At 46.1% G+C, this 24,579-nt stretch overlaps 3 protein-coding genes and 1 long non-coding RNA gene across 8 annotated transcripts in view; 2 read left to right on the top strand and 2 right to left on the bottom strand.

Moving 5' to 3' along the window:
* LOC101768554 (putative protease Do-like 14) overlaps positions 1-941 on the top strand; it is a 13,284-nt gene extending 12,343 nt beyond the window's left edge. For all 4 annotated transcript variants that reach the window (XM_004967695.3, XM_004967694.3, XM_004967697.3 and 1 more), the window contains exon 13: positions 647-941. The gene's annotated coding sequence lies outside the window, so the exon portion shown is untranslated. The remainder of the gene's footprint in view (positions 1-646) is intronic.
* Positions 942-4,139: 3,198 nt separating this feature from the next.
* On the bottom strand, positions 4,140-12,319 carry LOC101768145. 2 transcript variants are annotated; one of them, XM_004967693.3, is made up of 15 exons: positions 12,231-12,319; positions 12,087-12,149; positions 11,870-12,007; positions 11,343-11,442; positions 10,933-11,239; positions 10,802-10,837; positions 10,566-10,691; positions 10,363-10,487; positions 9,985-10,275; positions 5,388-5,518; positions 5,118-5,238; positions 4,861-4,950; positions 4,676-4,780; positions 4,493-4,581; positions 4,140-4,421 (listed from the first exon to the last, which is right to left on the bottom strand). In XM_004967693.3, the coding sequence occupies exons 4-15, from the start codon at positions 11,433-11,435 to the stop codon at positions 4,337-4,339; spliced, it is 1,599 nt and encodes a 532-aa protein (XP_004967750.1). In that variant the 5' UTR covers positions 11,436-11,442; positions 11,870-12,007; positions 12,087-12,149; positions 12,231-12,319; the 3' UTR covers positions 4,140-4,336. The 2 variants fall into 2 exon arrangements, with proteins under 2 accessions (XP_004967750.1, XP_022682261.1); XM_022826526.1 differs by having other exon boundaries at positions 12,106-12,149.
* On the top strand, positions 6,480-8,096 carry LOC111257268. The gene is made up of 3 exons (XR_002677692.1): positions 6,480-7,000; positions 7,101-7,150; positions 8,007-8,096. It is a non-coding gene; the product is annotated as an uncharacterized LOC111257268 (long non-coding RNA).
* A 3,840-nt stretch (positions 12,320-16,159) lies between the features above and the next one.
* Positions 16,160-19,208, bottom strand: LOC101767734 (probable indole-3-pyruvate monooxygenase YUCCA10). The gene is made up of 3 exons (XM_004967692.3): positions 18,503-19,208; positions 17,080-17,445; positions 16,160-16,627 (listed from the first exon to the last, which is right to left on the bottom strand). Exons 1-3 carry the CDS (start codon positions 19,121-19,123, stop codon positions 16,427-16,429), a joined length of 1,188 nt encoding a protein of 395 aa, XP_004967749.1. The 5' UTR covers positions 19,124-19,208; the 3' UTR covers positions 16,160-16,426.
* Between the last annotated feature and the right edge of the window lie 5,371 nt (positions 19,209-24,579).

Below are 24,579 nucleotides of genomic sequence, written 5' to 3'. Positions count from 1 at the left end.
GTGGTGCCGCAGTGTGCTGAATGCCGTACGGTATTGGAGAAAGATTCCAGCCATGAATTCCAAGACCATCCAAACAATAGAATTCGGGTGCACCAATACCAATTCCAAATTCTGAGCTTCAATATCTACATCCAAATGGGGTGTAAGGCATTGTAATGTAGTCGCAAGTCAAACTTTTCTTTGACCAAGTTTATAGTTTTGTCTACAATACCAAATAAATGCACTATCAAGACATTTCGTGGTGGATTTAATGAAACTGATGTTGTAGATTTGGTCAAAAGTAAAAGAAGTTTGACTAACAGAGGGAGTAGAAGTGATAGCCTTGATACAAAGCAACTTTTTTTTTTGTAAGGTTAAAGGACAGGCTGCATCCAAGCTTTAGTAAGAAAAGAAGGCTTGACCTGGCCTTGTGCGGCTGTATTTGCCTCTTCAAAACCTCTTATGCAACAAAGCGCCGTATGCTGATGGCCAATTTTGGGACTTCGACAATTAGCGCACTGTATCTTGGTTGGCTCATTGAATCTTAACCCTAAGATCTAAAACTGAAGGAAAACACCGGATGCTGTTAATAGCACGTTCCCTGCTTTATTCAAACATAACCTTTTTCCCGCATGTGTTTAATAAATATGCTACTGCTTTGTTTCAGATGTGAAGAATCCTAGCGGGTACGAACTACACTATGAATGAGGAGCAGTGTTGTGTTTGTCCGGTCGCTGTTCTTAAATATAATTTATAAGTATTTGTTGTCTGATTCATATTTTGCAGCTGAGTTAGAGAACATGTTTGCACCCTTGATAGTGCCTCGGCCGTTGTCAGATGTAAGATAGCGCTAAGCAAGATTCGTCCTAATATTGTGTAAGACTACTGTTTTTATGTAGCTAGCTTATTATTAAACTTGCTAGCATGGGATTTGTTTAGTTATGCTGCCCAACATTGTTTCATTGCGGATTTTTAGCAGATCAACATCTGAAATTGGGCACGCAATTGAATATTGTGCAAGTTCTATTCAATATTCGTTATATAGCTGCGCATCACTAGGATGAAACATTCACAAGCACATCGAGTGGTATGCGCCACGCGATCCCCTCCGAAGCCAGCACGCATTAGATTTCTTTTGGGGGAAGGTGGAACTAGCTGGTGATATTAGAGCAACTTCAAGAGTTCCTAAAAAAATGTTCTTCCCAAAATGAGGTATCGGGGGTTATGTTAAAAAAAATTTCTTCAAAAAACATATTAGTTCATAGCATATTGCTAAAAATTACTCCCATAATTTAAAATAGGTCACGTCATCGTATTGGGTCCATTAGGATCCGTTGCTTTTTTTTCCCACTATCATGACTAGGAGCTCCCTCGCGTCGCGATCTCCAGTGGCGGCATCTCCAGTGGCGCCGTCGTCGTGATCAGGAGCCCTCTCGCGTCGCGATCTCCATCGCTGTCGCGATTTTCCTCTATCCATCAAAATCAGTTGTCGAGGTAGCGGAAGTAGGCGGTCATGAAGGTGAGGAGATCGGACTCGGAGTGGTCGATGATCTGGTACCAGGAGCGTGCCACGAGCGGGTGCGGCGTCGTGGTTTCCCCTCGGGCCGCCCGGTGGCGCAGCAGCGCGATGGCATTGAGAATGATGTTTGAGACGGGGTTGGCAAGGCCGAAGCAGTCACGCGACCCCCAACCAGCAATAATCATCAAGTCAATAAACGCTACCCATGTCTTGCAGCTTCTAAACTGAATTATTACAGTATTATTAATTGAATCCATTGATGTTTCTAGACGATCATTGACACTGACACGGACAAGTGGCATCGGGAGATTTGATCACCCCCAAACAGCCGTGGAAATCCCCCAAAATTCAAGCATCTTCTTCCCTGGTAGGGAAGCAGCATCTTTCTCTTATCCGCTTCTACCGCGGCCGAGAGCCTCCCACTCTAGCGGCCAGTGGTACGCCACTACGCCGTCCCGCTCGCTCCCCTTGAGCGCCATGGCTCGCTGCGCCGCCCAGCTGCTGCTGCTGCTCCTCCTCGTGGGGCCACTCTAGGCGTTCGAGGCGGCAGCAGCGGTCCCCTCGCCTCTGCTCTCGTGGGACCCCATCGCGCTCAAGGACTGCCCGTCGCCCCGCCGCCGCTGCGCACGCGGGAAGGGTCGGCAGCTCGCGCTCGCGGGAATCGGGATTGGGAAAGAATGCACGCAGTGAATATACGTGGAGCGAGAGGGGTTTTTTTTCGCATTGCCAATCTTTTGGGAAGTTTCAGGGGGACTATTGGAGTTCGTTTTTTCTCTGTTTTCCCTAAAGAAAGTATTGGGTAAGATTAGCAGTCTTTTGGAGTTGTTCTTACCCACCGGGACTTAAGGGATTCTTTAGTCTTGGTTGATATTACCCACCGGAACTAAAGAGCCCTCGTCGGAGGCTAATTTAACTCTCTTGCTCTATAAAAAAAATTTTAGTTTAATGGGTATTTGAGTTGAATGAAATAATTAAGTCAAAATTCTTTTGGTTTTGTATTAAATGTGTAGACCTCCAATAAGTGGAATAAAAATTTATTGATGGAAATAAAAAATATCATTAGTTTGAAAAACACAATTGATCTTTTACCGTAGCAATGCACGGACATTTTGCTAGTAATAATTAATGACATTATTCTTGCAGAGGTAGGTGATGTTCCTGACTGCCTCTCACCATCAAAATGGTTGCGGTGATTGCTAAAATAAGTTGTTCAACAACAAATTAGTATTGTAGATATTATATTTTTCTATAAACTTGATTAAAGTTGAACATGTTTGTTTTTTTAGAGAGAGGGAGAGAGCTCGGTGCAATCAATGTTGAACATGTTTGTTTTTTTAGAGAGAGGGAGAGAGCTTGGTGCAATCAATCGTAGGCGAAGATCCTGACGTGTAATAGCAACCCCGACGATCCTGTCACGAACCAAATACGATTCTCACGAGGCTCCGCTCTTGTTATCACTCGAATTCCAAATAGCAATTCGTCGATTCGCTCCCTTCTCCAACATGAAGACGATACTGATATATGACACCACTACGCCATTGAGTTGCCCCCCAGCAAACTTGCTATCGAGCTTCCACTGTGCTACCGTGATGCGCCTTGACCGCGCGATCCTCCCGTTCGCATTACAACAACGGCGGCATCCTCGCCAAATGCGGTGCTGAGGGTCGGCGACGCCGTTCTCGCTAGCAGCTCTGGAAACAACCGAATTGATCTGCTCCACAAAACACCAAAACAAAACCGCGTTGGAGCATGCGCCGGTGGATGTTGCCATCACGTCGCCGCTCTTCCTTGTGCAAATCAATCTCCTTACCTTAGTCCTGCGAAAAAACGGAGCTGGTAGCACCTGGACGTCCGATCCGAACGCTAGCATCGGACGCTTCATCATCCGTTCGAAAAATTCCCACCGCAATATTAGAATGATATTGCATGCAACACCACCCATTGTAAACATTGAAAAGTGGCATGCGCAACATCAGAACCAAACGATTGAAATATCAAAAATATAAAAATAATAGTTAGCAACTGCACCTAAACATCACGAATAATCTTACTACTTTAGTACCAATCTCAAAGGGAAAATACCATGAAAATGATTTGAAATAGTACAAAACCAAGATAAATCAAGATATTAGCCGCAAATATTGAAGGATCGCAACAACTCAAAACTCCCACAGCAACATACCAAAATAGTAGATGAAACATGAAACAAAACTAATCCAGCAAAATATTATGTAGCAACATCTTGATTAGTCTGTTTTGACATCTCCAATTATATTATGCAACATTCAAAATCACCAATTGGAACATCCAGCATAAGTCGCGCCATAGAGCTCAACATGATTAGAAGAGTTACTTCTTCAAAATATAGATTAAGAGATTGTTTTGGTATTTCTATATTCATAGCTTTTACAGCTTTTACTTAAGTATCTAGATATAGCGTATATCTAGATGCATAGAAAAACTATAAATCTAAATGCCAAAACGACCTATAATATTCCCTTCAGACAACCGGCAAACACCAAAACCAGTATAAAACCTAACTGATTTTGTTGAGTCCAAACATCAGAAAGCTGAAGTATCAAAGTTCAAATTCGATCTTAATAGCACTTCCCTGACGCTTCCTTGAAGGAGTCCACCGAATAGCATGCTGAGAGATAGTTATAGTCATGTTTGTTTCTAGTCAGCTACAGCAGGCACCATTACTACTAAGCTTAAATTAATTCAGATGGTATTCATGGCCATTTAGCTAGTAACTCAGGAAATAGGAGCCATTCCACAATAAAAAAAAACAGATAAATAGCGTCCATGGTGATGCTGCAGAACAACACAGTGCTTCCTTCAAACACCAGTCGTGTACCACTCTTCATCGACGAGTTTACCGTTTGCATATTGCCGGACAATAATTGGCATGGGAAGTGGCCATCTGCAGGTAAACAAAGTGTTAATAATATTACATGCTCCAAAGGCTACAATTTCTAGATTCTCATAAATTACCTGTTTAGTCCGCTGGGAGTAAACTTGTTGACGTCGATTTTTTGAGTTGTGACTTCAGATTTACCACCTCCATATGTTCTCACACGAAACTGGATTGGATATAAAAACAAGAAGATGCAGTTACAATGTCAGCAAGAATCATAACGAAGTGCAAATGACAAATGCAATTATTGAGGACAAAACCTTAAGGCTCATCACTGCTGCCGTCTGGTTGAAATCATCTGAAGGGTGCAATTTCTGCCTGTCCAGCCAAAGCTTACCACACATATCCAGAAGTATGCCACCCAGCTAGTACCACAAAAATTAAAGAAGATACTCAACGACATTGTCGAGAGACCAAGGATTTCCACAGTTAAAATGTCACATACCTCTGCAGCATTGGAGAATGGTACACCATCAACATGAGTGATTATGTCCCCGACTTTTATCGTAGAAAGTTCTGCGGAAGGTTCTTGTACCTACAACACAAATAAAAGAAAATATAAGATATTGCAACAGCAGAGCTGAAACCAAATGTATAATATACAATGTGCTACAGCCATACTAAGACAGAATGTTGTGCATTAACAGCATTGAATTAGAAACATCAATACACGAGACCAGTGCAAAAGAAAGAGATGCATACCTTCACCACAATCACACCACATCTCTCAGGGATCCCGCTCTGTACCTTTTCTTCAAGTAGACTGAGGTTTGCTTCATAAAGAGTTTTAACTCGCAGCCCATGCAATGGTCGTATCACCTTACTGCATCATCAGATGGATCATTTTATTCATCACTGGTAGAACAAACGTGTGGTACATTTCCTCTAATATGAAATGAACTGAGGCTGCAGCTTAATTAGTACAGTAATTGGTAAAAAAGAATATGCAAAGAAAAGTGACAAAATACATACCCAAAGATATCGAAGTGCTGCAAACACTTCAACACAATGAAACTTGGAAGAAAAGGAGTTTCTTTCTTGTCATAGAAATTCATTCCAATTACATTTCCATCAAAATCCATCAAAGGACCGCCAACACCTCTCTGCAAAACATATTGCTAGTATTTAACTGATGATTTGTAAGAAAAATAGGTAAAGCATGGACAGAATATGATAAAGAAATTTATCCAGTTATACGATGAACGACAAACAAAAATTTGATATTTGCAACTTATATTCCTAGTTGTCACACCCTGAAATTTTCAAATTTCAGGATGTGATTAATAATTAAACAATGATTTTCTATAATTTAAATTTTTTTCCAACATTTATTTTCTTTACAGGAAATTTAGCATAGGAAAAATAATTGTTTGTTATTTGGAATTTAATAAGGTTGTTGTTCTCTGTCTGTGCATTAATGCTGCTGATGCATCTTGGTGTTTCATAAGTGAAAAAGTTTTAAAAATGCGTTTAGACGTTGTCCAAGTTCTTCTGATAATTTTCCAGTTTTTCTGAAATTTATTCTCCTTTTCCTTGAGCTTAATCCAATCTTTGGATGGTTCTAGAATCTTTTTCACGAGATCTAAATATTTTATTTGGGTTCCTCGTGACCCAAACTATCTCTGGGATTTCTCCTAGAATTTTTGGGAGTTTCAAAGTATTTTTCATGGTTTAAAGTATTTATCTAGAATTTTCTGAATTTATATTCTGAAAACAATCTTTCTTCTCCTTAGGCTGAACATTTGGCCTGACCCACCTTAGCTCAGCAGGCTATTTCCACCGACCCAACCGCCTTCTCTCTTTCCATCTTCCTTTCCACCGGCCCAATGTTTCCTCATCGGCCTAGCAGGCCGGCCTACCTCACCCCCCTTCCTTCTTTTCCCCTCACCATCCGCCGGCCCAAGCCTCCGCTGGCCCACCAAACAAGGCCGCTAGCTCCCTTCTCTCCCTCCCGGCCCAAGTTCCCCACTCACCAGCCCAACACCTGGCCCGGCCTGCCATCTCCTTTCCCTCTCTCCCTTTCGCTGCCAGGTGGGCCCCGCATGTCAGAATTTTCTTCAAGCTTCGCCGCCGCTTGAGCTCGAGCGCCCAGGCATCGCTCAATCCCGTCGCCACTCCGGCTTCCCGAGCCCCCTAGGCTCCCTGTGCTTGTCCGCTTCCCGCACGAACGCCACCTGCCCTTAGTTGTCCCGCCCCCCTCGTTTTCTCTCCCGAAACGGCTGTTCCACCACCGGTTCCCATTCATGGCCGCCGCCTACCTTCTCCCCTCCACTAGCGCCACCTCAGCTCCCTCCTTCGCTCTATAAAGGCGCCACCCGAGCCTCGGCTGCCCCTGCTGCCACCTCCAGGCCTCGCCTATTCTTTCCCCGGCCTGCGCCCCTACCGACTTGAGCCGCTAGCGCCACCGCCACCCACATCTCCTGCTCGCCTCTGTTGCCAGGGCTGCCTAGCGCCCTTCCCTGGACGGCCGCCGTCGCCGGCAAGCCGGCCAGCCAAGAAACGCCCGTGCGCCGGCAAAAGCAACCAGGGAAATCAAAGGTTGAAGATAAGGTGGCCATTTTGCAATAAGGTCCCTGAAGAATCCTGTAAATCTCTATCTTTTCCTTTGTGTCATGCACCTTTCACAGAAAAGCCCTCAAACTATCAGTTTCCTTGCAATCTAATCCAAGCCTTGACTTTTTGCAGATCTAACCCTGGGTTTTCAGCTTTTCGTGAGTTCTGTTCTCTGAGTCTTGGTAATCTTCTCTGCTAACCCCTGAGATCTATGGTTAATCCTGTTTAGGTCCCTAGAACCTTGTTTAGTACGTAGATTTCGTGTTTTAGCTCCGTTTCTATCCGTACAAGTTGCGTTAGATTCATAACAACATGAAAAACACGTTAGTAGTGATGTTTTCCATCATTGCATATCTTTAAAAATAAATTTAATATTAATTTGATTAAAGCCTAGTTGAATGTCTTTTCTTAATAAGAATTTAAGTAGGGTTTACATCGATTTTTCATAATCAATATTAACTTGACTAATTCTTATTCAATTAGTTTTCTACATAAAACTTAATTAGGTTCTATCCCGGTTTTCATAAACTAAGATTTAATTGATTAATTCTTATTTATAACCAGCTTTTCTAAATAAAAGATATCTATGTTATACATCGGTTTTCATAAATTAAGTTAAGATGCTTAATGATATCATAAATACATTTTCAATAATAATATGTTTAGTTGAACACAAAATACAAAATTATTCGATTAGATGTCTTATACATGCTCTGAGTTTCTAAAGTTAATTGTTAAATTGGCATAATCCGTACTTCAATAATTAAATGTAACTTGCTTAATTCCAAATAGGATATTTCTCTGAAATAACCTATGTCCATGTTTTATTTAATTAAAATAGATCAAGCATATAGTCCTTTTATTTCTTTGATAAATCAAACTTCTCGATAGTTCCGATCTCAGCGTTTCCTGCGTTTGTGTGACCTTAGATCAAGCCTTATCCCTTAGTACGCTCTTCTAAAGCCTTTCTTTTGTTTTGGTGTATTGTTTTTAGTTGTATTTGTTTGTTTGTCTGTTGCCGATGTTTGCTTTGATTAGAAGGATCACTACTTGGAAGCTTTGAAGAGGAAGAGTTTCAAGAAAGCAAGATCTGAAGAGGCAGTAAGAGTAACTTTACGTTGGAGAAAGGCAAGTATCCCTAACTATCCTTCTACCTATGCTTTGTTCACAATATCATGATAATATTAATTTGAACATGGAGAACCACCCAAGAAAACAGTACAACCATAAAAACTATCATAGCTCTGATCTTGGCTAATTAATTAGAGACTCTAGTATGGGATAATCTTACCAAAAGGGCAAGAGGGGCTGCAGTTGATGGGGTATAGCACCCGCTCTCCGTGGGCTTTGCTAAGACACTGTACCTACTAGGGGGCTGTTATGCTCTACTACTGCTCCGGAAACCTTAGCGGGTTACCACTTCTTAGAGAATCTTTGTAAAGATCTCATAGCATCCCTATGCAATCACACCTCGGAAGTGTGGTATTGTGCCTGATCAGCACAACATGGTTGGGCCCAAAGTTCTCTGAACTTTTACACGACTTGTGGGTAAAGATGTACAACCTCTGCAGAGTGTAAACTGATATATCAGCCATGCTTACAGTTAAGAGTGGTCTGAACCCTCACATGATTAATTAAACTTGAAGATGGACTTAAATCCTTATTCTGGTTAGTTCCTGTGACCTTGCTGAGTACCAAACCATAAGTGTACTCACCCTTGCTTACTGCTGCTCAGAAGAAGGTGTGTGAAGTTGCGAAGATGATGCTGAGTTCTAGGCGTACGCAACCCCCAGTTGTCGTTTAGAGCCTCCGTTTCCAAGGTTTAACTCTGATAGTCTTGTAAGTCTATTTGTATCTTTTTACGTGATAATGTTCCTATTATTCACTTATGACATCACTATATGTATGAAACTTGATCCTGGCATACATATAGGTAGCACTTGGTTTTGTTTTAAAACCAGGTGTGACACTAGTATAGCTGCAACCCACAAACTTCAACATGGGCATTTAATTAACAAAGCTTGTTTGTCACAACAGAATAACCAAGGACTATAAGCCATCACACAATTTCCCTGCAAACATACCAGGATCTGGATAGCCTTATTCCTACCAAATTCGGAAATCATGTCAAATCTATAATCAGTTAAGAAACGTTAGTCACCATGTGTCCTTATCCACATTCATAGCATTACTCACTGTCTCACTTGACAGTTCCAATACTTCAACTTTTGCAAAGATAATAAAGGAAAAAGACTAATAACAACATTTCACCTCTAGCACTTGAGCTAAATGCTAATGACGACACATTAAGTACAGAAAATTTCAATTGGACTTAGGTACTTATGCTTACATGTCTTGGTCAAGCAAATATTCCTGGCAGAAAAACTGAAATCTCAGGAAATCAACCGTGCAGATAAAAAAAAAGAATGTCTACTCTTTATAAGAAACATTTCAGGGAGGGTGTGGAAGCTTTTACATTGACTTTATGGCCCAAGTTTTTACTGAATCAGTTTTGTATGTCAGGACTCAAGAGAGATGAAAACAAGATAACGCCAAGGCCATATGGATCCTGTCCTCTTAAATCAGACTTCATAGCATTATTTTTTGATTGGAATGAAGGAATGGCAGATCTCAAGATTGAAATAGGGGGTGATTGAGATAAATGAATTTGAAGTTCAGATCCCCAGACTTATAGTCAAAAGGATCTATATGACTGAAAAAATTCTACAATATAGTGAAAGGATCTCAACCACCCTCTATCGGAGCAAGTTCGTAAGAAATTTTTATGGTGCAATACATTGGATACTATAATATCTCTGAAATGTAAGTTAAGGTATAAAAATGAGAGCCTTGAGCTTGAGATCAAGGTTGTCATAGCTCTACCAAAAGGTACTTTAATAATAATGGTGTTCATGAAGGGCCCAACAAGCAATTCAGTTCTAGTCTTCAAATAAGAATTGCAAAATTACTACATCAGGCATAAATTTGCAAAGTATACTGGAATTGCTTGACCTACCTTTGAAATTTTGCAAGATGAAACCAATAGCTCTTCACAGTCAAACTTGCTTCTCCTTGGAATAAGCTTTCCTGAAGCAACCTTTAAGCTGCAAGGCTCACAACTACGGCCTAGAACTACAACATCTCTTGTATGGTTTTCATAAAAGTTGAAGGACCACGTGTTTGGACTGAAGCTTTTGCTTGGCAGGTGAAAAGTGCAAGGGACCTTGATCACACAAATATTGTAATAGAAGTCTACATTTGACACAAAGCCCTCAAGTTTTTGACCACTTGCTAACCATACATTGATCTGCAGCCATATATACCAACAAAGTTTAGTGTTCGCTATTTTAAAGAAAGACAATGATTCTACAGAGGACAGAGAGAGTTCAGCAACCTTAGGTTTATCAACTTGCTCATCTTTGTCTGGACATCTTACTAAGCTTGCAGATGTCACTACATACCCAGTATCATCCACATATTCAACTATTGTGCCAGAGCAAGAGAAAATCTTCGTGTCTCCTGCAGAGAACGAAAGATGAAACCCTAGTGGTAGTCAATACTAACACAAGAGACACAGTTCCCAATGAAGTTATTTACCTGTAAAAGACTCAAGCCCAACCATACATCGAGCAAGCTCTAATGTGAACTTCTCAACTTCCCAACTTGTGTGCTTTAGCTCAAATTCTGTCCCAAACTCATCATCCGATTCATATGGTAGCCACTCTAGTTATAAATTAAAAAGCAACACCCTTTACTAAACGCTGGAAGCACTACAGCACAAACCAAACTTTTCGTGATTATAATCAAGATGTATAAAGGGAAGAGAAGCAAACCTCCAGAACCTTTTGGAGGTTTATTAATGATCTCCCCTGCATCAAGTTGATGCACAGAGTAAGTAATGAAGGCAAGAAAAAGGTGAAAAGAGGAAAAACACTTAATAAAGGCAAGAAAAGGGAACACTAACATGTAAGTGTTTCCTTCTCGCGTTTGTTGCCGCCGAAGTCTAGCTTCCTCTGTTCTTCCTTCCATGCTTTGGATCGTGCATCTAGGAGTGCTCTTGACCTGAGGGCCCATTTCACACGTTCTTCATCTTCTCTCCTTTTCTCCTCTTTCCTTAAGCGCTTCATTTCAATGCATTTCTCCCTCTCCATCTTTTGTTGTTTCCTCCTCAACTGTGTTTCTGAATCAACGTCGCGATGACGAAGATTGTATCTACTGCTGTTTGCAACTTGTCCACGTAGGTAACCGCTGCTGCTCTCAACGGTCGATTCCTGGGAAGCAATGACCACAATTGCTAAGAAAGAGTACGAATTTGCTATGTCCGATAAGTAATTATTAATCAAATACTGAAAGCGTGGGTGCAGTAGCGATTACCACTTGCATCTCTCCTCTCTGAGGGCTTGCATCCACGGCGTTCAATAATAATTGGGGAACGGAACTTGATTCAGGATCCTCGGTGTCCGCCATCTGGTACCTACCAGCAAGCGATACGATAGGCGACTTAGCGTGGAACCAGAACCACAAATAGGTACATCAAAATTAGTAACCCAGCATGCAGCAACCAACCCAAGATTTGGGCTTGACCGTTCCGATCGGCTAGATGATCCCCAAGAACAAAACCCACTTCAGAAAGGGGAAAAAGCAACCATCCGATCAGGTTGGCGTTGTTTGATTGGTTAGCGAAGGGGTATGTTGTGATCTAATCTGGGCCATGGATTTCGCATCTAAGGGCCACCAGATCATCTCCTTGCTCACGCACGAAACGACGACAGGTCCTCACGGTGGCGCCATGCTCTTCTGAACGTGACCGGAGCATCACCGGAAAACTCCAGATCGGCCTACGGTGCACGGAATTCTACGGGAAGCGGAAAAACGGAAAGCCCTCGGGATGATGATCTCACCTAGGGGGTCGTGGATGGCAGCAGCGGCGCAGTTCGGGCTCGGGGTGGAGGGGACGTCGGGAGGCGATCGGTTCTTCCTGAGATCAACTGCAGCCACGACACGATGACGAGACGCGGCGGCCTGATTTCCTGGCGGTCCTGTGACGTCGATGGAAAAGGGAGAGATGAAGTGAGGGTTGAGATGGCCGGACAGAGAGCGGCCATGGAGAAAACTCACTGGAGATTGATGTGCTCACTGCAGTTTGTCGGTGAACAGGGAGGGGCGAACCTTCTCACATTCCTGCGTGGTCACGGAGGCAGATCAGCAGGGCAGAGGCGGCATTTAGTGGAGAGGAAAGGAGCTACGGCGGCGGCAACTTACTGAGGCTGAGAAAAACACGGTGGCGACGATCCTGCGCGTGCGGCAGGGGTGCGCGGGCGCAAGGCGGGGGCGCGGCGCGGCGCTGGGTGGCTGCGGCGGCGCGGCAGGGAGGCAGAGCGGCGGCTCTGGGCGGTGGCACGCACGCGGTGGCGCCCAGGACAGCAGCGCACGGATCAGCCCGGGCGGCTCGGCGCGCGGCGCAGGAGCAGCACAGGCAAGCAGAGGCGGCGACGCTGGGCGAAGGAAGCAGGGGCGGCACGAGGCGCGGGCGCACGGGAGTTGCACGGCCGGGGTCACCACCTCCTCGCGGTGCTCCGGGCGCAGCTTGTGGCGAAGACGCGGACGGAACGGCGCCGGCGCAGGGAAGTCGACGGCAGCGGCGCTAGCTCGTGCTCGGGCGGCGGCGTGCTGGGAACAGGCTAGGGTTTGCGATGGGGAGGAACCGAGTGTGGCGGCGCCTTTATACACCCTGGCACGCGGGCCCGAAACAGAGACGGAGCAGGGGGCGCGGCCGCAGCTCGGACTCGAACCGGAGTCCCGGTCTGGTGCGGCGCGGGGAAGAAGCAGGCGCTGGCGGTTGGAGGAGATGACGGGCGGGTCCCAGCGGCAACGACTGAAGGGGGTGCTGCTGTGCGGGAAAGGGTAGGCGGCTCGCTGGGCCGACGCAGGGAGATGGGCCGAGGTATGGAGCTGGGCCGGTGCTGGTTTGGTTGCTGGGCTGGAAGGAGGAAGAGAAAAATGGTAACAGGCCCAAGGAGCTGGGCTAAGGCAGGCTAAAAGGAAGAAAATGGTTGGAAACAAACAAATTCAAAATTGAATTCAAACACAAATTCGAATTCAACCAAACAAAAACAATGCACCGGCATGAATGCACACAGAACAACATTATTTAATTTTGAAAAATAAACAAATTATTTTTCCTATACTAAATTTTCTGTAAAAAAATGTTGGGAAAATTTTAAAATTATGAGAAAATCATTGTTTATTTATTCTTTTTAATCACATCTGAAATTCAAAAATTTCAGGGTGTGAAATCTAAGTTACTGCTGGAATTTAAAGTAGTAGTATCAAATTAGAATAGGTTAGAGTAGCATGAAAAATATTATTTTGACCAAATCATGTTAAAAAGCATGCATATCCATGAAAAATATGACAAACAAATGACATTATCAGTACTCAGTCCCACAGTCCATGAACTAAGCAAGCAAAATATAATCAAAGCACATGCATGCATATGAACTGCAATGTCAATGTACAATAATTTGCTCACACCAGAAACACCATGCATACATATGAACTGCAATATATGTTACATCTAACAATATAACTAAAGCTGGACTATCATCATTTACGGAAAGGTCGCATACATCAAAGACTATATATGTTACATCAAAAAACTGCACGGTGGAAGACAGATTTTATGAATTGCCATACGGTGTATTGTACAACTACTCAGTATATTTGTGTACTAGAGCCATAGGGTCCAAGGTTTTTCTTACTTGTGACAAGAATATTTCTGTTGAGGCTAGTCTTAGTGTCAGTGTTTCGTACCATCAACTAATGATTGTACACCACGCTCTCCTCACTTCTGATGGCTAGTACACAAGAATAAGGAATTATACTGGTTCGGGAAGTCCCTTACGTCCAGTTTTGGCAGGAGATGTGTTCCTCGGATTGAGTGCACTGAGCTTACAACGGAGTGCTTGCAAGCAAGCATTCGTGCGATGCGAGAGCATGTGCATGTGAATGAAATGCACGAGAGAGAAGGAAGGCTCGGTTCCCTTCATATAGGCCAGGGACCAGGTGACAATATTGAGAAATGGAGGGGGTCCCCGACCTCAGAGGTCGGGGGTTGTGGCGTGGTCGGGGCAGCCTTGCGTCAAGGCACTTTGTTGTCCTATCCTCTTGACCAGTCGTGGACTTCGCACGCCCTGTACGGTGAAACCTATGCGGCATGGGCTGCTTACGCATGGCCTGACCTGCTCCACGGCGTGCCCCCATCCTATCTGCTAACCCTATGGCAGTGCCGCCGACGTCCTTATCGGAGATGAGTGGGTGAGCCTTGGTCAGCGGCCTAGACAGGGCGTGCCGCTTCTCTCGGCTTTCCCCGAACTCCTTAGTGCGTTCACGACCACTCCACACCGTTACACCTGACGCTGGGTCCCACCTCACATGCGGACCCATATTGGGCTTGCCGTGGTGGCATGGCCTTGATCTTGATAGGTCACCCTGGCGACGAGGGTTATGATGACGTCACGGCACATGGGCACGTACGACCGCGTGTGGCCTCATCCTGCAAGTCGTCCTGGGTGGTTCAAGAGGTGTAACCTCACCCTTGAACACCCCCACCCCCCCACCCCCACCCCTACCCCCGCTAAAGGTCGACTCCCTTCATGTCGCCGCATGGGGCGGTCAAAGGGGCTACGCCCCACATTTTATGCTCCCGGTACGACGGTATAAGAGAGTGTGTGCCGTGTACCAACCCGTGAGACGCTATAATATTTATAACTATCTGTTGGCTCAAATGCTTATATATCACTTTTATCTTAACAAGAGCAAGTATGAAAGATTATTTTTCTAATGATCCATCTTTTATACCGTTCAAAGCTTATATTAGTATAGGCCCCAACTTAAAAGGAGATGACCGGAGAAGATGCAGATGCCGGGCCACCCAAGATTCGGAGGTGTGCTACAGCGACTAGCTATCTAGCTTGCATTGCTCTTTTCTCTCTCCCCTCTCCTTATCTCCTCCACACAGTAAAAAAGTACAGGGTCTCTAGAGATATGCACATGTCGTGACATTGTTGACCCTCTAACAATTAGACTAATATAGAAGAGATCATTAATACGAGGGGAAGTATGTGACATCATAAGCCTTAAGTTTCTGGTATCACTAGGCCACAAAAGATTTATGCTGGCAGCTAAATGGGCTCTGTGCTGGTAGCTAAATGGGTTCTGTGCTGGCGGGCCGAGCATTCGCCAGCAACCTTGAGCCAGTACAAATGGCGTCAGTGCTGGTAGGTGCTCGCCCACTAGCACAGACCACTCTGTGCTGGCGGGTGGTTATATCACTCGCTAGCACAGATATTTTTGGGAAAATAAAAAAAGCCCGCTCGCCGCTCCCGTCCCCGCTGCCTGCCACTCCCGTGCCCGCCGCCCATCGCCGACCGCCGCTCCTGTCCCCACCGCCCGCCGCTCGTCGCCGACCGCTGCTCCCGTAGCTGCCCGCCGCTCCCACCTGTTCGCCAATGGAGAGAGACAACTGCTGAAAGATTGTGAAGGATAAGTGGACAAAGGGAGAGGTAGAGTGCGGCCTACTCACAAGTGGAGAGAGAGGGACAAGAAAAGGATGAGAGGCGGAGAAGGGATAAGGCAGTGCGCCTGGCAGGGAAGGATAAGGCAGGGAAGTGCGCTTTAATTTTGGATCTGCTTTGTGCTGATGAGTGACATAAGCATCTGCTAGCACAAATGGATGCCACATCCATTTATGCTGGCGGATGGTTATGTCACCCGCCAACACAAATGCATTTGTGGTGACGAGTTTTAACGGGCTGACCACTGTACCTTAAAAAATTAAGGTGCCAATACAAATCGTTTTTGGTGTAGTGTATGGACCGGATCTTGATAGAGAGAGAACTTGGCCGGCTCTTCATGGCGACATAGTTTTTTTTCTATTCCCGTCCCTCCTCCACACAAGCAAAATGTGAGGTGGATTCCCTATAAACAGCTCAGGTGTCACCCTATTGGAGCTGCCCTGTGAGTCTGTGACAGTGAGATTAATTTTAAGGCGCTACCGTACGTTTCTGAGCACAAATAAACATATCAAAGGTTGTTTTAGTAGCACTTCCCTATGAGCTGAGCTACAATATCGCTCGCATGCATGCAATCGTTGGGACATACAATCGAGGGCACAGACAGGGCAACGACCATGGGTACGGTGGCACTATTAACATATACATATATAACAATTACCAAATGCAACAAACCTCGACAGCGTCGTGTTGCCTTTTATGTCCTCCTTTTCAATAATGAGCCTTTTATTATGTCCTCCTTTTCAATAATGAGCAGCATCCGCAGCTCACAATGCAAGCTACTATAGCAGTATATATAAATATATATATGACCGTCGGCGAGCCGGCCGGCAAGGGGACGGCAGCCGTTGCCCACGCATCCGACGGACGCGAATGCTCGATGAGCTACTTGTTGGAGCCGTTGCTGTGGGTCTGCTGGGGGCGCAGAAGCTCGCTGATGTCGCCGGCGATGAGCTCCGCGTCCGAGTAGCTGCCGTAGATGCCCCTCCGCACCAAGCCAGCGCAGTACAACCCGTTCCCCCCCTTCCAGTGCTCCGGGTAGGGCCGCGCCGCCATCCCGTCGTCGCCGATCAGCCCGTCGTCGCTCTGAAACCGTTTCGAAATTAAGGAACTCAACGATGAAGACCACGTACACCAGCTCATCATCAAAAGATAATATATATACGACTGATATGGGGCCATGAGAGAATGATTCGTTTAAGATTGTTGCAACTAGGGCGAGCGTGGATGCAAAGATGAAGCCGGCCGGCCGGCCGGCCGCGGTCTGAGCTTTGCTTCGCGTTCACGGCAAAGTCTTGCTCACCGCACATGCATGTTCATTCTCGGAACACACAGCTAGCTAGCTTTCCGCGAGGAGCAGCAGCTGACGATGATCATGGAAGCAAATGTGCAAGGCTAGCTTTTGTCAGGGCAGATCATGATGCATACACACGATGCACCGGCCGCCGGCCCAAAAGTTGATTGCCATCGATTCATGCATAAGAAATTGCATCTCGCATGCATGTGCGTGCATTGTTACTGCACTCACGTATACGTACCCTGAGCCAGCGCCTGACGGTGCTCCGGTAGCCGGTGGCGAGGACGATGGCGTCGAAGGGGTGGCGCCTCCCGTCGGCGAACTCGACGACGTTGCCGCGGACGCTCTTGACGCCGGCGGGGAGGACCCGGATCTCGCCGGTCCGGATCTTGGAGTAGGTGCCGACGTCGATGACGGGGTAGGCCGGGGTGGTGAGCTTCATGGTGAAGGGCCCCACGGCGGGGCGGCGGAGGCCGTGCCGGGCGGTGTCGCCGCCGAACACGACGGCGCACATGAGCAGCACCAGCTTGTCAATGATCCACGCCGGGACGTGGTACCCGTACAGAGACATCGCCACGTTCCAGATCTCCCTTGTCACCAGGTGAAGCTGCATGCGCGTTCGTCGATGCAAATAAATTGATTTTAAGTGAACAACAATTTTTTGAAACGAAAAGAATTTTTTTGAAATGATAAATGAACAACAATAAAATAAGGAGCATTTGTGTTGCTGCTCCTTTTTTAGGTGTAATTGTGACTTTACTATCATTTTCTCAACTTTGTGATTTTACCCTCAGCTATTCACAAGTCAATATGATTTTGCCCCTATTCAATAATCAAAATAAGGGTAGATGTACAAAGATCTAGAGCAAAATCACAAGTCAATACGATTTTGCCCCTAGTCAATAATCAAAATAGAGGTAGATGTACAAAGATCAAGGGCAAAATCACATTGAGACTAAAATAACAAATTTCAAAAAATGGGTGTACAAACACAATTCCACCTCAAAATAGAGGCAAGATAAAAAACCCATAAAATGAACAAATCAACTCTCGATTCGTTATGTTAGCATCTAGACCTTTTATTTTTAATTTCTTCTGAGAGAGCATGCGAGCGTAGCTAGAATTAACTAGCCTATCTCGAGCATCGATCGGTTGCGATATGATGTCGACGCAACGGGAACATTGATTCGACACCCACACTGTTCAAGTTTCAGGTGAGTGCAGTGAGAGATGTAACAAGATTAAGTACCTAATTAGATTATGTCGTACGACTCAAATGATGGTTACTGCTGCTTCCTAAGCGTCATGGTAGAGAACACATTGTATGCATCGATAGGGACAATTCAACAGGGATCCAACGGCCGTGGTAGGGACTAGGAAGCAGGAACATGCATGTTGCTAGCTAGCTTCATAGGGAGGATACGGATGGACATGGATCGAGATAGCAGTCTACGGGCATAGGATTCGCGTGCATCGGCGGCGAAGGCACCATGCATGCCGCCACGGATGCACCAGCACACTTGGGCTGTCAAAGTGTCAAGCCAGGCGGCCACGCTGGCACGTGTGCGTGGTCACTTGTGATGACTATTCAATTGATTTCCTGGCCCGCTTCCTACGCTTTGCCAGGGAAGGGAAGGGGGCGATCGAGAAAGCGGCGTACTGACCTCGCTGCGGACGGAGATGGAGGTGACGGCGCCGGCGGCGGCGAGGTCGTAGGCGATCTCCATGCCGGAGTTGCCGCACCCGACGACGAGCACGGCCTTGCCGCGCAGCCCCTCGCCCGACCGGTACTCGGCGGCGTGCACCACCGTGCCCGGGAACGCCTCCAGCCCGGGCACCTCGGGCACGAACCGCTCGTCGTTCTCCCCGGACGCCACCACCAGGAATCTCGCCGCGTACAGCTCGCGCCGCCCCGTGGCGAGGTCGACGGCCTCCACCTCCCACCTCCCCTTCCCGGCGTCGAACCCCGCCGACCGGACCTCGCGGCGGAGGCGGGTGCGGACGGCGAACCGCGCGGCGTAGCCGTCGAGGTAGCGGGCGAATTCGTCGCGGGGGAGGTAGGTGGGGGCCTCCTCGGCGTGCGGCGCGTGCGGCAGCGCAGAGTACTGCTTGGCGAGGTGGAGGTGGAGGCGGTCGTAGGTGCGCTTCCGCCACAGGGAGCCCACGCAGTCGTCGCGCTCCAGGACCAGGCTCCGCACGCCGCGGAGGGACAGGCACGCCGCCACCGCGATGCCCGACTGCCCCGCACCAACGATGATCACCTCCTCCTCCTCCGCCACCGCCATTGCCTCCGTCCCGAGCTCCAGGGGGAGGGACCGTGCAGAGAGAGAGAGAGAGAGAGAACGAGCAAGCACTGAAGCACAAGAGGAGTAGAAGGCAAGTGATTGCCGTTGCCTTTTCCTATGGGAGGTTTTATAGGGAGGTGGGAAGGGAAGTTGGTGGAGGCCGGTCGTCAGGCGGAGTGCCGTGGAAGGGTCCTATCGACGGCGGTGGGGCCCGCATGGCAGCGTCCAGGGGATGCCTTGTGGTCATCCGTGGGACCGTGGCTGGTCGTCTGGTCCCGGGGTCCACGCGTCGGGGTCTGTATTTGTTCAGGCTTCTGCGTTGGATTTTCTGGTGCACCTGTCATGGATGCTCAGGGGTCGGATGACTGCATCTGCATGTGCTTAGAGTACACGATGCCAAAGATATAGTGGTAATACTTCTGCTGTATGAATATGATAGTATAAGATATCTCATACTAATATACTACTACCAGTACAACTATAAGATATCCCAATATGAATGATTTATAAATATGAATTTAATGATACAAAATCTATATGGTGTAGATTTTTTGAAGATATCCGGCAAATCTTCTCTTGCGCGCGCGCGCGGGGGGGGGGGGGGGGGTTTTTGGGGGGGGGTTAACTATTGGGGAAAAAATTGTTTGCGTCCATTGTGTGTGATTCCTTCACGATTCGCAATGTTGACATGAAATGGAAAATTATGTGTTCTATTGGGCACGGGGTGTGCAGGGAATGCCAGGTTTTTCTTAAGAAGATGGAGAGAGAGCAAATCCAACGCCCACATATTTCATTGAGCGAGCGAAGGACACTACTGGAAACAGGAGATTTATGGAGTGCCACTAACGGATACTTGGCAAAGTACTAACGGTCGGCACACCCCCCTAACGGAAGTTGACGTGGCGGTCTTTTGCCAAGTGCTTGTTCTTTGCCGAGTGTTTTGTTCTAGTTTGCCGAGTATTTTTTTTCGGGCACTCAGCAAAGAGATTTTTTACCGAGTGTTTCTCTTGCAGCACTCGGTAAAGATATTGTTTGCGAGTGCTTGAAGGAATGCACTCGGCAAACCCCTAGCACTCGGCGTATCTCCTGTTTCTGGTAGTGGGAGTAGATCATTAAGGGGCAAAATGGGTCATCATTGCAAACATTCTTATGAGCTTTCTACATATATATAAATCATTTCATATTGTTTCCCACAAAGATGCCATCGAAAGAGTTCATCTAACCTGCCACTCGCCCAACTAATCTGTCTCTTTGGTTTCTCGATCCTATATATATATATCCTTTACAGAGTCTTAGAGGATTGGCAGTTTGGCACTCAACACTTGCATGAATGCACCCAAGGAAGAATGGAATATGGCCTTCCTCATGAAGCCGCGATGAGGACCACTGCCAATGAGGATGCACAGCATAACCAACACTGAGAGAGACAAAAGCACATTGATCATATTCTTTTTATCCTAGCTGAGCGTATCAACATAATCTGATAAAAATTAAAATATGTTTGGTTAGTAGCTAAGCAGGTGCCCTTAGCCTAGTCGTGTGGATACACTTAAAATAAGCTCGATCTCATGTGTCACCCTAGGCAAAGAGTCCCTGCACTCGCTCATACAAGCGACCAATCCCTTCGTAGCATACGCAACCAACCAAATACTCTTCTTTCCAGGATTACGACATCCATTTGGCATGTTTCCACTCATTCGAGATATATTCTGCGGCTTTATGAAACCCCTTTTGATGAGAAACAAGCACACCTTAAGTGGTTTAATTTATTATGCACATATGTGTAGGATCAAAAAGCAGTTGGAACTTCAAAGCTAACCTATTCAAACATTTCCTCAACATATCAGCCTCGCCACTACAATACACTACTAAAAAATTGAGCATTCGTCCCGAGGTTTAGTACCGGTTGCATTTTGGCCCGGTACTAATATGGGCATTAGTACCGAGACTAACAGATAGTTCCCGAGATGCCTCCATGACCCCCTTTAGTACCGGTGGGGGTTCCACTTGGTACTAAAGGTAACCCATTAGTACCGGGTGGAGGCTCACCCGGTACTAAAGGCCCTCAGGCACTTTAGTACCGGGTGGGAGCTCCACTTGGTACTAAAGTGCTCCACCCGCCGCTTCTTATTTGTTTGCACCCCTTCCTTTCTCTCTCTCTCCCCTCTCTCAGCTTTCTCTTCTCCTCTTCCTCACCCGGCCCTTAGCTTCCTGTCGGTGTTTTAGACCGGCAACCCGCCTAGGGGTACCCTAGGTGGTCTTTTGTGCGGCGGGTGTCGTCGAGAATCAAGGAGTCAATGGTGACACAAGGAACACGATTTAGATAGGTTCAGGCTGCTAGATCGCGTAATACCCTACGTCCTGTGTGTTGATTGTATTGAACTTGGATGTGTTGAGAGGGTTGTCCTTAAGGGGGTCCTTGCCCGCCCTTATATACTCGGAGGAGCAGGGTTACAAGCTGGAGTCCTAGTCGGGTATGGTTACAGAGTTCCACTCGGTGTAGCCCGAGTAGTTTCCATATGCATACCTAACTAGTTTTCGGGAGTCCGAGCGGGGTCAGCAAGGTTGACCTCTATACGTGATGCATATGCAATAATTCAGTAATTCCACCTTTTATGGTCTGAATGGCATTTCATACATTATTACAAAGTAAAGCTACTTCAAGACTAATTTCACCTAGACAAGCACCTACATTAACTTTTCTTCATGGTTACAGTGTTATCGTGATTCAAACATTTAGCTTGAGGTTGATGGTGATTGTGTTCAAACAAGATTATCAAACTTTAGATCAGAAAGTTATCCGATTTCTGAATGTTTTTTTAACTCTTCCAACATTTCCCAAATTACCCTTACTATTACTTAATTTGTTTTTATTCATTTATTCTTGGTTTAAATTCCAAATTTTGTTTCGGTCGCATATGATTAGCTATGTGGATGAAACTTTTATAGATACTTTTCATCATCATCACTAAGCTACTGTAAAATTTTGGGGTGCATCTAAGTTTTACAAAAATCAATAAAATTAAAACATTAACCTAAGGTTACCACTTAACTATTTTTATCTCAAAATATACAAATTTTTTGGCTCTGAAATTTTAACAGTGAGTCATACATGCGCAATAGAGGTTGGTGAAATTTTTCCATGATTTTTGGTGAAGGACATATAATTTCCATATTTTTTCATCACTTAAATTTGTACAAAATGATAAGCATGTTTCATCAAGATTCCCACAGTGACCATTATTTTTCCTAGCAAGTATGTTTCATTTGTAATCCAACACAAGTGGTTTCACAATTTGTACTGCCATATTCGATTTATTATGCAAAAAGTAAGATTTCTCCCTAGATTTCAAAGTTAAATCTAAAACAGTGTAATAAACATATAAACTAGGGTCACTACCATTTTTCTAAGCACAAGCTCAAAGTAACAAGGCTAACAGAGGTGGTTTTGCTATTTTACCTTTTTTGTGTGATTTATAAATAATTTAAAGGCTTAAATAGTAAATAAAATCTAGAGAAATATTTGTAACAGTAACATGTCTAACATTATTTTTCTGTTAAACTAAACATCACATGGAGTCTAAAAAAGTTGGTTTTTCTTTTTTAGAATTTTTCTACATTGACTTATGCATTTTCAAAGTTCAGCCGGTTTAATCCAATTTTAATTCAGAAAAGTAAAAACACTTCTACACGGGGTCCCAGGACGTTTTAAACAATCACGAAACGGTCCCTACACGTTGGCACTTAAGACCCTGGAAAGAACTCAATCGTTGCAATGGGGTCCTCGGGGTGTCCGGCGGCTCACCGACACAATCGCCAGCGAACGGCGGCGCGACTAGGGAAGGTAAGGGGTCAGGTGTGATGGGGAGCTCACCTAGCGACTATCGGCTGAAGGTGGCAACGGTGGAGGTGGCTTGACGACAACGGACGGCGATGGGGACAAAACCGGATGGGCGGAGGCGCTGCGCCGGCGAGCTCATTGGCGGGAAGAGCTCGGGGGCGGCTCAGGCTCCGTCAGTGGGGTGTGGGTGCTTGTGAAGGCTCAGGTGGTGGTGGTGAGGTGCGGAAGGGGGTTCTCCACAGTGGAGGTGTTATGCCGGCGCGGAGTAGAGCAGCGGTGCGGCGTAAGCTGGCTCCGGCGAGCAGTGAGTGCTTTTATTGGCTCGGGGGTGTGAGGGAGATGCAAGGCGAGGCTGCTGGGCAGGAGGATAAGGTCGAGCGGACGTTGGCTGGAGCTCTGTGTGGCCGGCATTGGCGGACTGCGTGCATGGGGCAGAGGTGGTGTGCGGGGCGCTTGTGGGCGAGCTCCGGCGGTTGGCTGGGAGAGATTGGAGGTATGGGGGATCCGGTTTGTCGCGCGTAGCGACTGGGCGAGGGACTTGTCCCGTCGGCAGCAACGAGTGGCCGGCAGTGAAGTCCAGTGTAGTGCGGTGACGTGGCGGCAAAGGGCACGGTGAGCTGACGAGGCGCGCGGGGGCTCACGTGCGCGCAGCAAGGTGATAGGGCGGGGGAGATGTGTTGAAGATGGGCAAGGATGCGTTGGCGAGCGGTTGGGCGAGCGGGCGAGCCGTGTTGTCCCGTCAGCGGCGTGCATTGACATGATAAAACTAGAAGAGTAGACACGAGGAGGATACCACTTCAAGGCATGGCGTGAAAAAGAGAATGTTGGTGTGTCGTGTGACCAAGTGGAAAGAAAGCTGATCAATTGTCCCAGAAACGTCGTATAGAGAAGGGTAGTAGAATCAGATGAAGATTATAACATGATTTGGAGAAGTAACACACGTCTGCATGATGTGACCATACTACATCTTATTTCTCCTGCAAAACAAAATTCTTTCTTATTTCCATCTCTAAATGCTCTCTTGCTTACGTGGCATTCTTGGAAACACAAATATGAAATCTTGCACTGATAAATGAGAATGGACTTATAGAAAATGAAACATGACTAAGATTCTGCACATGTCTCGCTTGCTCTCGGATTAAGGTTAGCATGTGATACGCTTCTCGTCGTAGCACAGGGATCTAAGCAGAGAGATAGAAGTTCCAAGACGTGACATACGTTGAGCGTGTGGTTTTAGTACATGGCTTCCTTGTCCCTCGAAGGGCGGGAAAGGCCTAGATACATGTAGTAGTATAGGACTAGGAGTAGTACTTGTAGAACAACAGCCTGGCTGCCTTCCAATGCAAACACAAAATCAGAGGCAAAAGTAGCTAGATAGGCATTGCATTCTTGATTACACAAGCTAAAGGACACAAGCACTGGTGTTTGACGACTGATGGCGGTGAGCCTAAGAGGGCGTTTTCTTCCACTGACTTATTTTTAGCACATGTCACATCGAATGTTTAGATACTAATTAGGAGTATTAAACGTAGACTATTTACAAAACCCATTACATAAGACGAATCTAAACGGCGAGACGAATCTATTAAGCCTAATTAATCCATCATTAGTAAAT

This window comes from Setaria italica, chromosome V, assembly GCF_000263155.2.
Source record: "Setaria italica strain Yugu1 chromosome V, Setaria_italica_v2.0, whole genome shotgun sequence".
In the NCBI taxonomy this organism is placed as follows: domain Eukaryota; kingdom Viridiplantae; phylum Streptophyta; class Magnoliopsida; order Poales; family Poaceae; genus Setaria; species Setaria italica.
Note: the sequence above shows the minus strand (reverse complement) of the source record. Positions and strands in the feature narration are given on the sequence as shown.